Below are 17409 nucleotides of genomic sequence, written 5' to 3'. Positions count from 1 at the left end.
AGGTCCAATGGGACCTGAAGGCTTGGGTTTTCAAGGTCCAATGGTAAGTGAACTGGTGCACTGCTATTTGACGTGTACATTTATCTTTTAGTTTTTTATCCCACGATTTTGTAACCTATTTTTTCAACTAGTGTCAATTATCTAATGTAATCCTGGGCTCTACACTCCCTCTGCCAACCTGGGGAGAGCAAAGTAGTGACCTCATGCTTCCTTCTATGCATGAGGAGTCCAAGCCGCTTCTTTTCACCTGACAGGGGCGAGTTTCCCCGGTTGGACGTAGCGCGTGGAAAGAACACGTTATTCCAACCGGTTCCTTTCCCCTCCATCAGGCGCCCCGGCTGGCCAGGGGGAGGCAGTTTAGAGATCAGGATTACAGCATGTTTTTTGTGAGGGACACAGGGAGAACATGCAAACTCCACACAGAAAGACCCTTTTGCCAGCCCCGCTTTGGGTATGGGCACTGATGACACTAGGGCCTACCCAATAAAAGCCTTGATTGAATCGACACATTTATTCAAGTACTTCTTGGAATAGTTTGTTTGGTATATCCATATTTTATTCTAACTCGTAGTGACCGGCGAGACTAAAAACAAACAACACCTATAACCGGATTAAGATTATTGTTTTTCTCTTTCTTTTTGAGTGGCGCCAACCACTCCTATGCCCAGCTTTGTCTGTTTGTGTGAACAGTAACACAAACATTGGCTGATGATTGGCTGAACACCCCATAGCGTTTATTTGATTGGCTGAGCTCACTTCACTCAAGTGTGAAGTGAGGTCTAGAGTAGTAGTTGAAAGTCTGGTGACGCGATGTTAACATTTACACTATGCTGGAACACCAGCAGCGGGGTTGAGGCGCTGCTGGACATCTATTCTGCGCTATACATGTTCACATCTGCCATTTCTGTCTGGTCGCCCAGTGTCGAAATATTTTGGGGTTTGGAAGCATTTTTTAGGAGAGTGCCTTGCGTTTTCAGGTTTTCGTGGACAATGCTAATGCTTTTTTGGATGAGTGATATTAGGAAGCGTGACGTGGTAATGATCTGTACTGTTGGATCCATAAAAACAACCCAACCTGAATTTTAATTTCAGGGTGAGCCAGGGCCTTGGGGTGTCACTGGACCCGAGGGGCCCACGGGAGAGGGATGGCCAGGTGCTAAGGTAAGGGAGCTACATTTATTTTTGGTCTCGTTTTACCAGTGTTGGAAGTACTCTGATTCTTTACTAAAATGAAAGTAGCAATACCACAATATAAAAATACTGTTAACAAGGGGGGAAACAAAAGTATTTGCATCAATTAAAAATATACTTACAGTACCACTACTTAAATACTACTTACAATTTAGGCATTTAGCAGATACTCTTAATCCAGAGTGATTTACAGTAAGCGAGAACAACAAGGTAATACATCAAATACATAGAAATAGTCATCAAGGATCATAAGTAATAATGAATTGCATTTTTAATAATGAATTGCATTTTTATAGCGCTTTTCCAAGTGCTCAAAGCGCTTTACAATGGTTCATTCATTCATACATTGGGAGGTGAAGTAAGCTAAGAACCTAACATCCGTCAGCTGACATTTGAATATCTGTACAATGAAACTATGAATATACACTATAGAACGCTCTGTCTACATAAGTTTAAGCCTTTGCATACACCTGCAAAGTAAATTCACTTTTCACCATTGTACTTTTTTTCCTGCCACCTTAATTACCTTGACTGACTGTAGACTTTCTGTCCTCCTGATTGCAGGGCGACTTCGGCGCACGGGGCCCAGGGGGCCCAGGGGGCCTAAAGGGAGAGTTGGGCCATCCTGGACGCGATGGTGCACCTGTACGTATATTATTAGACGTGATCTTCAATCTATTGTCCTTATGTCGTTCAATTCTGTTGCTAGCCAGGTTTACAATAATCATCAGTTAATTAGTGAAATTAAATTAATTTTGTTCTTTGAATTATTCATTATTTGAATAACAATGAGAGACGGAACCAGTGATGAAATGAGATTTTTTTCTCCTTTCTTTTGTCAATCCCAGGGCATGCAAGGATCAAAAGGAGACCCAGGCCTCACAGTAAGTGCAACTGCACTAATGTAGGAACACGCACGCACGCACGCACGCACGCACACACGCACGCACGCACACACACACACACAAAAGTGTGGACTAATGCAAGCACCGAAACAGTATAGTGGTATTGATATAACTCATACTTTGCACACTTTGACTTCTTCTAGAGAGAAGCCATGGACAAGTTGATCAAAGAAATATGTGGTAAGATTTCATTCATGCTGCAATAACAAAAATTTATGAAAAATGTTTGTGGAAGTTTTGGTTTTCTGCTTACAAAAAACCCCAAACCAAACCAAAAGATGCTTTCCTCTATTTTCAGGATGTTCCGAGAATATAGTGGAAGAGAATATAGTGGAATGCAGCGAGAAGATGGAGCTGGTGTTTATCATTGACAGCTCAGAGAGCGTTGGCACGGACAGTTTAGAAATGATCAAGAAGTTTGTCCGAGATTTAGTGAAACGCTTCACGATTGGACCCACCACCACCAGGGTAGGACTGGTCCTCTACAGCCAGGAGGTCAAAGCGTTCGACTTGGACGCGGACAAGCAACGGATAATCGATCGCATCGCGGCGCTGGAGTTTTTGGCCGAGGGCACGTTCACTGCCAGCGCCATCAGCATGGCCACTTGGCAAACCTTCCGCGATGCCCGGGACGACGCCAGGAAAGTAGCCATCGTCCTCACCGATGGAATGACGGATCATGACCACGACCCCATTAAACTCGATGTCGCCGTGCAGCAGGCTCATCTTGACGTCGAAATTGACATGCACGTCGTGGGGGTTTTCAGTGCCTCTCACCCCAACAATATTGACATAGAGAATGAGCTCAAACTCATTGCCTCTGGCGATGGACATTTTCACCATATTGAAGACTACGGTCTTTTATCAGGTGATTATTATGTTTATGTTCATCAGTAATGTTCGGTTGTGTGTTGAATAGATAAATGCTGTTGCCAAGTGGCTGTATAAATGGTGAGTGGCTTTGTGACAGTGAATTATTGGCTTCCACTAATTGATCTAAAAATGTATTATGTGTTTCCAGAACTGAAGTCCGAACTCCTCAGTAAACTCTGTCCAGATGAGTATTCTAGCCGCATCCGTAGACATGGAGAAACCCAATCATCATCATCATCATCATCATCATCATCATCTACCTCTAACGAGGTTCAGCCTGAAACCTCATCCTCATCCACCTCCAATCAGGTTCTGCCTGTGGTGGTTACTCCCCTGCCTGAAGGTAAGCAGATGGCTTGATTCAAATACTGCGCTGAGTTCGACTTTTTTATGTTTTTTTGTGGCTTTTGCCTTTATTTTATATTTTGTATGGAGGGACAAGACAGTAGGCTGACAGGAAATGGGGAGAGAGATGGGGGGTGACATGCAGTAAAGGCCGTCGGGATTGGGAGTCGAACCCGCGGCACACTGCCAGACTGGATTACCAGCCAAGGTGCCTGGACCATTGAGCCATGGCCCAGGCCTGAGTTAGACTTTTGACGCCTTTTTAATAGCAATTGATTATGGTTCACAACTGTGTTCTGTATGAGCTCGTAACACTCCAGTCCAGGTGCGAAATGAAAATTCCACTGGCTTATGCTGTCTGTGGGAACGCAGTTTTTAGAATCGTAATATCTCGGATTCTTCTTTTTCGCCTCATTTCTCTAAACGATATGATCCCCGGTTACAATTTTTATATATTTGATTTATCTAATCCTTTATCGCATTGCAACTTGGAATAGAAAGCCTACAGTTTCTATTAACTTGGATTCCCCATCGATGATGTCACTGGTGGACGGGTTTCTGAACTGCCCACAGTCCTCCCATGAAACACAGACCGAGTAGAAAAAAATGGTGGCATGTTATTACGAACATTAATGAGGACCAGTTACTGTATATGAAGATAGGTTGAAAAGTGGTGAAGTGGTCCTTTAATGATACTTCGAAACAATTTGAACCGACATGTTCAATGTGCATGCTAGCACCAATGAATAATAAAAATGGAATACAGCATCGGAAGGTTGAAATAGCTATACGATACTGATAATTGGTGAAACCATGATTGGGTATTCTCAAGTATCTAATCTCACACTATTTCTCCATCAGTGTCAACTCCTGCTGTGTCCCTCTGTGACCTGCCTGCGAAGCCTGGTCCTTGTCGTGAGTACACAGTCCTGTGGTACTATATCAAACAGGCCGATATATGTGCACAGTTCTGGTATGGAGGCTGTGGCGGAAATGACAATCGCTTCAAGACGCAAAACGAATGCAGAAAAACATGCGTTCTATCGAGAACAGGTAAATATTGCGATCCTTTTTTTTTTCAATAATTTTTATCCCACGATTTTGCAACCCTTTTTTTTCACCCAGTGTCAATTATCTAATGCCAACCTGGGGTGGGGGGCAGCGGACTGACCTCATGCTTCCTTCTATGCATGAGGAGTCCAAGCTGCTTCTTTTCACCTGACGGGGGAATTTCCCCAGCCGGACGTAGCGCGTGGAAGGAACACGTTATTCCGACCAGTTCCTTTCCCCTCCATCAGGCACCCCGGCTGGCCAGGGGGAGGTAGTTTAGAGACCAGGATTACTGCATGTTTTTGTGAGGGTACCTACCCTAGGGGACACGGGGAGAACATACAAACTCCACACAGAAAGGCCCTTTCGCCAAATATTGCGATCCTTGACAACAAAACTGCTCCTCCTTTTGTTGGGGGGGGGGGGGTAAAAATAACAGATATCGCTGGTCATGCGTTGTGGGCATGTAGATCTGATGTTTTCAAAAGATTTGAGAGAAAGTACAGTATATACGGCTTAAGTGGTCAAAGTATGTTTTGTTTTGCTTCCCTCAGCTGGAAAACACAAGGGCAAGGAACTCGTATGAAGAGGCCCTGGAGTGGATTCTGTGAACTCTCTGGTCTACTTCACTTCAGACTAGTTCAGAGTACTTTTATCACATTCACCTGTGTTTGTCAAACCATGACCTCTGTTGGTATTACCAACCCCCCCCCCCCCCCCCCCCCTCCACCCCAATTGATTGACTGTTAGTGAACCAAGTCATGTCTCTTGTTACCAGTTACCACATTGTGATTTTTTCTCACATACATTTTTCTTTATTATTACGAAATACTGCTTGTAAGTTGTACTACAGCATTTCTTTCCTTTCAAATAAAAATCATTTAGAAGTTGTAATGGTAATGTAATTCTTCAGAGGATCTCAGAGCTATACCATAGTTAGTACATCCGATTCCAAATGATTATGTGTTTGTTCATGGTGTCCTACAAGCAAATATTTGCTTGGAAATATTTGTGTGTTTGTGTTTGTGGAGAGGGGTCAGGGTCAGGGATATAGTGACTTGTCACGTGGATGTGATAAGTCTTTATAGCAACGTTGCTAACAAAGAGGGCTTTAGAAGCTCTATGTTTAGAGCCAGGACAAAAAACGTCACCTCCCAACGGACTGTTGATGGAAGGTTTTCCCACAGATCTTTTTTTCTCCACAGATAAACACTTTGACAAGTCAAAGACAGGCTATACATCAGTGTTGATTTCGTCGACTAAAATGAAAAGGTGTCAAGTAAATAGAAAGATGAATAAACTAGAAAAAGTGCCCTTCTGGGCACAGGTCTCCACCAGGAGGATAGGACTGTGAGATGTTTGGCAAAATGTTTAGGATTAATATAAACATGTTTTTGAGGCATTTTGTTCCAAAAATGTGTTTTGCAAAAATCAACCTGTTGGTGGCGCTATAACAGGCCAATGTGAAAAGAGTGGGATATATTCCTCAGCCTAGTAAGAAAATGTGTGAAAGATTTCACGTAAATTGCATGCTGCGTTCATGATTTGAGGCTTTTGTTCAAAACGGGGCAATCTTGCAAACTGTGAAAGCCAATTATAGCCAATAGGGATGGAATATGAAATATCGGACAGATCCGACTTGAGCACATGCCCATAGAGATACTGTGTAACGATTTGTGAGATTTTTGGACAGAATCTGGAGGAGTAATATCAAAAAATGTGTTTTACAAAAGTCGGCCTCCTGGTGGCGCTATAAAAGGCAGATGCGGAAAATGCAGGTCAACGGTTTGTCCTTGGCCTCTAGGGAGTGTGCATGCAACGTTTCACGCAGATCGGTGCAGTTTTAGGTACAAAATGTGAAAAGCTGCCTCATGGTGGCGCTATAACAGGCCGTTCTGGAAAATGTGGGGCAGAGGTTCATCGTTGGCATCCAGGGAGTGTGTGTGCAAAGTTTGGCATCGACCGGGTTAACGGTGCCGGAGATTAGCTGGTAACGGACGGACGGACGGAAGGACGGACGGACGGACGGACACACACACACACACACACGGACGGAGTGCAAAACATACTCTCTCCCCATGCCTTCGGCCTGGTGGAGACAAAAAGGTATATAAATATAAATATAGGTTAATGTAAATATCCAAGTGCATACAAACGTCCGCTTGTGTAGTAATATCAACAATGGAAATAATCAGTGTCATCACCAACCATCACAGCTCTAATATTGAAAGTAATAAAATAAAAGTGGTCAAGTATTAGTATGAAATACAGTTCTTGTCATAGTTTCAAGTGTGGCATACCTCAACGGAGAAAAATAATACTGTCTGTGAATCAGTCCTGTCAGAGTAAGCGACCACCAGACTAAAGAGGGCGCTGTTGCCCCTAAAGTCGTTAAGATGTCAGAAGCAGTTCACGGTTCAAGGAGGGGGGACACCGGGGACGCTCACTGAAAAACCACCCGATATAAGTGACGGTCGAACATTACTACTTGTAAACAAAACAAAATGCGCCATCAAGGCTCAACAATGACCAACACACATCGATAAGTGAAGTAGCATTTGATCACTCCCTACAGTATTCTCCACAAACCCTTCATGAAATAAAATAAAGAAAGAAAACAACACTTAGCGCGACAGCATGTAACGATCAAACAAACAAACATCATGGAATACGAGAGTCCTCGTCTGTACACCACCTTAGTGTTCCCCAGAAACACCGAAATCGTCTGTACAGGCCCTCATAGGCCTACTATAACAAAGAATGTTCGTCGACTACCTTTTTTCACTGAAAACTGAGCTACGATGACTAAAACTAAGACTATAAATATGTTGACAATTGTAAGTGTCAACATGTAAGTGTAAGTGTAAGTCTTTTTACACTTGGTTGCATGCTGAAAATAGCAGATCTAAAAGCTCAACAAGCTTGTAGATCGGCTATTGTCAGTGTAAAATGAGTCATTACGACGGAATCAAGGCCCACCAAAATACATTTTAGTCGACTAAATCAACTGTAGATTTAGTTGACTGAAATCTTATATTTAGTTGACTAAAACTAGACTAACACTATAAGACATTCCAGCCAGGTGACTAAAATCTGACTAAAACTAAATGAAAAATGTTCAAGAGACTTTAGTAAAACTACATTTTAAATCACGGGTGTGATTTTTAATACTCTACATTGATCATACTTTAACTGCGTCACACAGTTTGTAGATATGCTAGGCTTCTGCCTTTATATTTTTTATAGAGGGACAGACAGTAGACTGACAGGAAATGGGGAGAGAGATGGGGGAGTGACATGCAGTAAAGGCCGTCGGGATTGGGAGTCGAACCCGCGGCACACTGCCAGACTGGATTGCCAGTCAAGGTGCCCCGGACCGCTGAGCCACGGCCCAGGCCGTAGATATGGACCGCTGAGCCACGGCCCAGGCCGTAGATATGCTACTTGTGCTGTTTTTGAATTTTAATCCAGTTTTGGACATACACACTGTATGAGGTTTGCAACCGACGGAGATGTTATATTTCATTCTAAAGCATATACACTGGAGAAGCTCTAATCTCATGACCGCTACATTTTATTATCCTCTTCCATTAACCTTTAGTTTGAATTTGAGTAGACCAAAGTGATACAGTTTATGTGCATATATATATATTTCAATTCTATGAATTGTTCTTTTCGACGCACATCTTCAAACATCTGTTAAAGAATTCCAGCCCTTCCTTTGCCTCTGGGCAAACCAAAAGCTTCAACATTCTAGTTGAGTATACACAGTGGTGGAAAGTAACTAAGGTCGCCTCCATCAAACAAGGACAGGTCCCCCAAGATTTCAGGAGGGCATGTGAAAAGGTCAATTCTTTAACAAGTTCTTTAACCAGGTAAAGAATTTGGATACAACTTGTTGCTGGCATGGCAGTGGGAGATTCCTTTTGCTGCCATTGTCTCTCTCCACTTCAAAAAGTAGGAGTGGGAGAGGCTCGGTAGGTCACAGATTCTCTCGGCAGTCTGCAGCACCACAAGAGGGCTGAGACCACTGCTGCTGCTCTCATAGGTGGTCCTCAGACGAGCCCTCCATCGTCACTTCCAGTCATCCCGGTTCTCCATACATCTGGCCAGCTCACTGGGGCTTTGCACTCCTGCGTCGTTCTTGGGTATACATGCTGCTGCTGCTGCCCGGCTAAACTGGAAGAGGCCGCTGTCCAATTTCCATCTGCTCTCAACAGAGGACATTACAAGGTAAGGTAGGGAGGAACACGTTCTGATATTTACATACTGGTCCATGAACTAAACAACATATTTTTTTTCATAATTATAATGTTATGGAAATGACTTAAAACAAGCTTATTTTTGTTTTAAAAATGTGTAATAAATACATGAGTGACCAGCAATTATGAATTATGATACTTGACCTTAAAGCCATAAAGTGAATAGTGTATATGTATTCCTCCACTATCTGCATCAAGTGATCTTGGTTGTTCCACTGTTTCCACTAATTTGGCAATGCAAATGTATTTGTTTTCTCATGCCAATACAGCCCTTTGAATTGAAAATGGAATTGAATTGTAATAAGTGTAATAGTGTAATAAGTCTAATAGTATAATTGTGTTTTAAGTGTAATAGTGTAATTTGACCCTGCCTCCCGAACACAAGGTTGCACAGACTTAGTGAGCTGCAGGCACACAGTAAAAACAATTCAACAAAAGTTCAATTTGATACTAGAAATAAAATGTATTTTGCCTGCAGCTCACTATCTATCTGTGCAACCTTGTGTTTGGGAGGTAGGGTCAAATTACACTACACTATTTACACTATTACACAGTTACATTTATTACACTGTTACAGTTATTACACTATTACACTAATTTCATTATGACTCGCACTTATTACACTATTATACTGTACATGTATTACACTATTACACTTATTACACTATTACAGTTATTACACTAGTACACTATTCTACAAGCTCAAAACACGTCGCAGTGTGAGCTTGTAGATCTGTTATTTTTTTTTTGTATCCTGAAATATACTGTAGACCATTAAAGCGTGTCGTAGAATCACCACTAGATGGCGCAGCGGTAGCACTACCGCCATGCACTCCAAGATGGCAGCAACGCTTTGTCTATGTAACACCTCAAACACGCACGTAGACATGCAGGGTGGCACAGTCGTACATGTACGCCTACATGCATGCACACACATGCACCCTGACATTCTTAATATATTACTAATTTCTGCTTTGATCCATTCATAAATATGATACATAAATTAGTAAATCAATATATGAGAGTAGAATAGGATAAAAACAAGTTTTTGTTTTGTACTCTTTGACTGAGTGACTTAATGTCCTCTCAGGCTACGCCGCTATACGGCATCACGACAAAGACATCCATCCTGGGGCCTGGGCCATGGCTTTGATTGATTGATTGAAAATTGTATTAACAGTTTGCAGAATTACAGTACATTTCAAGCACAAACTCAATACAAAGGCTGTTAACTGTGAGTGGACGACCCAATTAAGCATTACACTTGTTTACAACAGGGTCCACCATGTTCAATTCATCAAAACATTTAGAGACGTACAAATAGACACTTCTATATAGACAAAGAACAGTACAGGAATTCATCATAATGGAGGTAAAAAAGGAAGGGGGCGGTGGGGGGGGATTCAGATTTTACGGGGGCCAGTTTCGAATTGCAGCCATCCGTAGGTGCCCTTTGAGAGCGGTTTTGAAGGAGTCAAGGGATTCGCATGTCTTAATGACTGTTGGTAGGGCGTTCCACATTTTGGTGGCATAGGAGCGAAAATAATTTAGTCCCTTGTTTGTGCCGAATCTGGGTTGAACATGATTCGTTGCACTCCCTCTGGTGTTGTGGGTGTTAACATTAAGGAAGTATCTACACAGGTACATGGGTATCTTGGTGGAGTATCGAATCTTGTGGACCAGACCCATTGCAAGATGCTGTACTCTGTCGCCGACCCTAAGCCATGCCAGTCTGTCAAAGTGGGCAGGGGTGAGGTGGGTTCGGGGGGTGAGGCCAAGTAGGAGCCTGAGTTTGTTTTGGGAGGTCTGGAGCCTAGTTTTAAGGGCCTTTGAGGTGCTATGGTACCAGGAGGTGCATGCATAGTCAAAGAAGCCTTGTACAAGGGCTCCTGTTAAGGTCTTCAAGGTATTTTGTCGACCAGTGAGGAGATCCTGTAAAGGAATCTTGTTCTTTGGTTGACTTTTTTGATTACGTTGGTGGCCATTTTATCACCGGAAAGATTAGCCTCCAGGATGGAACCTAGGTAGGTAATTTCATCTTTACGTGTGATAACATTGTCACCCACTCTAACCAAGAAGCCATTTGCCTTGCTGAGATTACTATTAGATCCAAAGAGAATGGATTCAGTTTTTCCCAGGTGTAAAGATAGTTTGTTATCAGCGAGCCAGGTGCAGATTCTACCGAGTTCAGAGCTGAGGGCATTTTCAACCTGCAGTTTGTCCCTGTCCGAGACCAGCAGTGCCGAGTCATCTGCGAACAGGAACAAGTTGCAGTCACAAGCTGAAGTCATGTCGTTAACATATATTAGGAACAGTAGAGGCCCTAGTATGCTTCCTTGTGGAACGCCACAGCTCACTGGGAGGGGGGGGGACAGTGTTCCGTTCACTTCCACCATCTGTGCTCTCCCCTCCAGGTAGGATTGCATCCAGCTCACTGATGTGCTATCGAAACCAATTGCTTTTAGCTTGTTAACCAGTATGGAGTGGTTCACTGTGTCAAAAGCCTTTTGGAGGTCCAGCATGACCATGCCGCAGTATTTGCCAGCGTCCACCTCTTGTTTGATGTGGTCGCTCAAATAGAGAAGGCATGTGTCAGTGGAGTGGGATGTTCTGAAGCCAGATTGGAACTCGTACAATAATTTATTAGTGGCAAGATACTTTTCAACCATAGACTATTTTTTCCATCACTTTCGAGATGGAGCTTAGAATAGAAATAGGGCGGTAGTTGCCGGGGTCTAATTTACTCCCTTTCTTGTGCAGGGGGGTTACTTTGGCCAGTTTGAAATCTAGGGGGACCTGTCCCTGTTTGATGGAGAGGTTTACTATGTGGGTGATGATTGGAGCTATAGAGATGGCTGAGTCTCTGAGAAATTTGGAGGGAATATTGTCATGGCCAGTGGCCTTGTGGGGTTGGAGGGCACTCAGTTTCTTAAGTACCTCATCAGTTGTTACCATAACTAATTTAAAATCGTCTTTACAAACACCTAGGTTTCTGTAGAAGGTTTTAATGTGCTCTACACCAAAGAGCCCAGAGTGGGAGGGCAGATTGTTAACCAGCGTTGTTGATATGTTTGTAAAGAAGATGTTCAATGGTCCATGCACCTTGGCTGGTAGTCCAGTCTGGCAGTGTGCCGCGGGTTCGACTCCTGATCCCGACGGCCTTTACTGCATGTCTTCCCCCCATCTTTCTCCCCATTTCCTGTCAGCCTACTGTCTGTCCCTCCATAAAAAAATAAAATAAAATAAAGGCGAAAGCCACAAAAAACACATAAAGAAAAAAAAAGACATCCATCCTTCCTCCACATTGGGAGGACAATAGAATCTTAAAGTTTGATGGAATGTCTTTGTAGCCGCGAGTGCTGTGCACTCTTCCATTACATGTGCGTGCTGTTGGGCTCTTTTGGTGACACCCGGGATGTGCGCGCATAGTAGGCCAGTAGGCCTACTGCTTGTTATCAGTGTGACATCGTCTGATAAGGCGCCGTCTAGTCTACCGGCCTTTACTATAACTGGCCCCTGTAAATTAAGTTCCCACCCCTCTCCCCATACTGTACATGTTTTTCCCTTTCTTATTTGTACGTCTTTAAATGTTCTGATGAATTGAAAAAGGTGCTTTAGTGCGTTATCTTAATTGGTTTGTCCACAAAGTAGAAGTTTTTGTATTGACTTGTGCTTTCGTTTGAAATGTACAGGGTAAGAAAAGTAACGCACATTCTCCAATTGGTGCTGAGCCAACACTGTAGAAACAGTAAACAATAAAAAGGAAGCAGAGGCTCGCAACTCACTTTAAGATGCTCCAAACTTTATATACAGTACGCCATACTTGACAAAGACCGTGAGGTCGAAACGTCGTATCTTTTTGCCTGCCTGTCGCTAAATAAAGTTTGGAGCATCTTAAAGTGAGTTGCAAGCCCCTGCTTTATTTTTATTTTTTTTGTTTGAAATGTACCCATTCTGCATACTGTGAAATAGAAATTCAATCAATCAATTAATCAATCAATCAATACTCATAACAGAGTATTTTGTTTATATCACTAATGAAATGAGCACTTCTTCCGCCACTGTTGTCAACAGGTGGTCCAATGGTGTCCCCCATCACCGCCGTGAAGCTGGTGCTGCTCATCGTCACAGCCGTCAGTGCCCAGAGGTGCCGCCAATGTGCAGATAACCCTGATGGTAAGAATATTAGTGTCATATTATGTGTCCAATGTGCAGATAACTGGAGGTTATATGATAACCGTGGTTATCTAACCATAACATCTGCAATAGATCGCACGTGAGAACATCCCAATTGTTCCATTTTACAGAAAACTGTATTCATACATCCCCGTGGCCTGTCACCTTAAGACCACGGGCGATGTGCGTGATGACGCAGTGCGTTCCCGCACACGAGGGGATAAAACCCCGGTGCGACTTCCGCTTCTCACCCCAGGTAAACCCTTTTCTTCTGCAAAAGCAAGCGAGAAGGGCCACCTTCGATCTATCGCAGATGTTATGGTTAGATAACCACGGTTATCATATAACCTCCAGTTATCTTAACTCAGAACATTTGCTTCTAGATTGCACGTGAGATTCTCATACACTCCCTTCGTTATCACTAAGCGAGAGAGAGAGCAACCATCCCTGGCTGAACCCGTCCTTGCACGCCTCCCCTGGGATTTATCAATCTACCAGCCAGACCATGGTTTGAGTTGGAGAGATAGGTTAATAAGCTCAAGGCCCAACAGGTCCCTGGCCCAAGGGCCTTGCACGCTTGCCAGGAGCCTGGCAACTGCAGTTGCCCAAGCCCTGACCTGGCCATACTGGTCCCAACCCCCTCATTAGGGGGCCTGAGGGCGGTTCACACGCTCCTCAGCAACCTGTAGGACTGCATGAGCCACTGAGGGCTCTGTAACATCCAGGTTGTACCTTGCAAAGGTTGAAGGCGACGACCAGTTCGCCGCTAAGCAAACATCCTGCACCGAAATACCCTTATATAGAGCCCAGGATGCTGCCCCACTGCGGGTAGACTATTATAATGTCATATTATGTGTATGTGTGTTGAATGGGAATAAGCCCTTGAGATGAATGAACCATCTCGTTTTCATTTTTTTTAAAATAAAGATTAGAATAAACAGGACAATTCAAACAACATCAACAAAACATAAAACAAGTGTAGCCTCAGCCGGGAGGCGAACCCGGGTTCCCCATTCCAAAGGCACATTACGTTACCAGTCGACTAAAGAGCCATGGCCCGATAGGCAAGTAGTAACGCAGCATATACAGTAGCCTACACAAGCACAACAACAATACACAGAGCACATATATGTGCTGTGTGTGTGTGTGTGTGTGTGTGTGTGTGTGTGTGTGTGTGTGTGTGTGTGTGTGTGTGTGTGTGTGTGTGTGTGTGTGTGTGTGTGTGTGTGTGTGTGTGTGTGTGTGTGTGTGTGTCAACCATATTGGAAAGAAATTGGACCTCTTCCTCACTTCCTTCACAGCTCTTACTGATGAAAACAGCTCTTTCTGATCAAACAGACAAGGTGCTGATATTGTGCACGTTGGCTCACCGGAAACAATCTGCTACACCAGTGGGTTTCAAATGTGGGTCCAGTCCAGAGACCCTTGTGGTTCTTTAAGGGGGCCCCTGTGTGTGTATCTCTGAGAGTATAGGCTACAAATGCATGGAACCAAATGGACCATTGGTAACACCTATGAAGGAGGTAAGGAAGAGGATCCCCACCTAATGTTGTGAGAAGTTTGTCCTTCACACATTGGTTAAAGTGGTTAAACTGATTTTGTTGGTGTATTTACTAATTTCTCTTGTATTAACCTTTTTTTTCGTTCTTGGGGACCCCCTGGAACCCCCAGTGTGTGCACACACGGAACACCCAATGTGTGCACACACGGATTGCACCTTGGACCTCGCCTTTCTGTTGGACAGCTCCGAGAGCATTCAGCTGAAGTACCATGGCATGGAGAAGACGTTTGCTATCAGCGTGGTGGACAAACTCGCCGGCATCAGGCTTCAGAGTCAGCGTGAGCTGAAGTGGAGGCTGGCTCTGCTGCAGTACAGCAGCCACGTCGAGAAAAACATCACATTCGGAGTGTGGTGGAACAACAAGGAATTCAAAAACACCGTCCAGGAACTCGCCTACCTACGCGAAGGCACCAAAACTCTCTATGCCATCGGTAACGCCACTGAGATGTACGAGAGGGAGTACGTTCCGTGCAGCGTCAAAGTAGCCGTGCTGCTCACAGACAGAGATGGCCGCCAACAACTCGACGACGATCCCTCAGCTGTCACCATAGCCAAGGAAAAGCACAACATCAACTTTCTCACCGTGGGCATCAACCGAGAGGACATCATGGCTTGTCAGTTCGCCAGCCGCACCCCTTATGCATGTAATTTGCAAGATGTTGACATTGTAAATAAAGTCCTCAAAGAAATTGTAAGTATAGCCTAAGCCGTTTCTTTTTCCGATGTAACGGCTATATCAAACAAGCAAATAAACTAAACTGCAGAAAGTATTCAGATTTAATTTGGTGGTCGATACCGGTAGTGGAGTGTGGTGAAATGCTGGAAAAATGATTACAAGAAAGAACATTGATGACAACTGCTTAGCCCTCCCCAGTCCCTCCAGTGCATCCCCAGGGCCTCCCCAGTGCCTCCCCAGTGCCTCCCCAGTCCCTCCCCAGTCCCTCCCCAGTGCCTCCCCAGTGCCTCTCCAGTCCCTCCCCAGTGCCTCCCCAGTCAAAAAAATCCCTAGTTTCAGTTTTGGTGGCGGGTGGCAAAACCTTCATCCAATCAGGATGAGTGGGGCCTTCCTCCAATCATGATCGAGTGGGGGGCGGGCCTTGGTGCACATGCTGTTGGCCTGTTGCACTTCCCCCCACTGTAGAGCGTGCATGTGCACTTTTTGTTACCGGGGCGGACTGGGTGGTTTTCCAAATCACCCAAATCACTGAATGCTCCTTTAATTCTGAACTCCCCCTGACTCCTCAGCCCGATGTTTTTGTTTGTTATTCATCAGTTTTAATCTGTTTCTTTATACAGGTGGATCTGGCTAATAAAATGTTTTTGTTTGTTATTCATGGGTTTTAATCTGTTTCTTTATACAGGTGGATCTGGCTAATAAAATGGTTATTCATGGGTTTTAATCTGTTTCTTTATACAGGTGGATCTGGCTAATAAAATGTTTTTGTTTGTTATTCATGGGTTTTAATCTGTTTCTTTATACAGGTGGATCTGGCTAATAAAATGTTTTTGTTTGTTATTCATCAGTTTTAATATGTTTCTTTATACAGGTGGATCTGGCTAATAAAATGGTTATTCATGGGTTTTAATCTGTTTCTTTATACAGGTGGATCTGGCTAATAAAATTGTTATTCATGGGTTTTAATCTGTTTCTTTATACAGGTGGATCTGGCTAATAAAATGGTTATTCATGGGTTTTAATCTGTTTCTTTATACAGGTGGATCTGGCTAATAAAATGTTTTTGTTTGTTATTCATGGCTTTTAATCTGTTTCTTTATACAGGTGGATCTGGCTAATAAAATGTTATTCATGGGTTTTAATCTGTTTCTTTATACAGGTGGATCTGGCTAATAAAATTTTATTCATGGGTTTTAATCTGTTTCTTTATACAGGTGGATCTGGCTAATAAAATGTTATTCATGGGTTTTAATCTGTTTCTTTATACAGGTGGATCTGGCTAATAAAATGGTTATTCATGGGTTTTAATCTGTTTCTTTATACAGGTGGATCTGGCTAATAAAATGTTTTTGTTTGTTATTCATGGGTTTTAATCTGTTTCTTTATACAGGTGGATCTGGCTAATAAAATGTTATTCATGGGTTTTAATCTGTTTCTTTATACAGGTGGATCTGGCTAATAAAATGTTATTCATGGGTTTTAATCTGTTTCTTTATACAGGTGGATCTGGCTAATAAAATGGTAAGTAGCATATCTTTTCATTGCCCAGTGTTACACATGCATGCACTTTTAGGGTGCAACAGTTTATCGAACAAATCGATAATGTTGATGATAATGTTTAATAAGGTTTTATCTGTACCTTGAGTTGTTTACATTTATGTGTAATTTATCTCTAATAAAGTATTGAATCAATCAAAAGGGGCCATGTCCACCAATAAGGTTTTTTTTCCTGAGCACAGCACATGTTATTATTGTGGGAGCACCGCATTTTTGGAAACTCCAGCAGCTTAATTGGCTTGGCGCTGGGCTTTATTATTGTTAATATTCTTTTACCATGCCTTTCTTCTGCCTGCTGGGAGATAACATATTTTCAACTCGGACGCCCCTGCGTTTTCAGCCAGGGAAGAATTAAGCCTCAGTGTGGACAGACAAGGCCTATAAGTTGTTGATTTATTTATATTAAAAACACTCTTTTTGATTAATCAGAAAGGTCCTCAATGAAACAAGGAAATGATCGATGCTTGGCAGGCCTATAGCAGACGTATGAGTGACTGTATAGAATTCCATCACAACACTGACATTAATTAACATGTCATTCCTTTTTGAAGTGCCCTGTCTGCAGCCCACCCCCGCCCACCCCCCGCCCCCAACCACCCCCGCCCCCAACCACAGACAAACCGTGTGTTTGTACGAAAGGCGACGAGGGGCCGCCGGGACCAAAGGTAAGTAATGACAGTACAGCCTCCTGTTGATTATGTTCAATCATACATGGGCAACTGGCGGCCTGGGGGCCACATGCAGCCCCCACCTTCAGTTAATGTGGCCCGCCAGGTTAATATCAGAATACTGATATATTATTGATTTCAGCTG

At 43.3% G+C, this 17409-nt stretch overlaps 1 protein-coding gene across 1 annotated transcript; it reads left to right on the top strand.

The window, feature by feature from the left end:
- Positions 1-4: 4 nt before the first annotated feature.
- On the top strand, positions 5-3329 carry LOC306934996 (collagen alpha-1(XXVIII) chain-like; the record flags this gene model as incomplete). Its single annotated transcript, XM_079517818.1, has 7 exons — positions 5-43; positions 1093-1161; positions 1756-1836; positions 2040-2075; positions 2240-2276; positions 2395-2964; positions 3118-3329. The coding sequence occupies exons 1-7, from the start codon at positions 8-10 to the stop codon at positions 3327-3329; spliced, it is 1041 nt and encodes a 346-aa protein (XP_079373944.1). The 5' UTR covers positions 5-7.
- Between the last annotated feature and the right edge of the window lie 14080 nt (positions 3330-17409).

The sequence above is a fragment of the Electrona antarctica genome, assembly GCF_951216825.1.
Source record: "Electrona antarctica genome assembly, chromosome: 13".
Taxonomy (NCBI): Eukaryota; Metazoa; Chordata; class Actinopteri; order Myctophiformes; family Myctophidae; genus Electrona; species Electrona antarctica.
The sequence above is the reverse complement of the archived record's forward strand: the minus strand, read 5'-3'. Positions and strand labels throughout refer to the sequence as shown.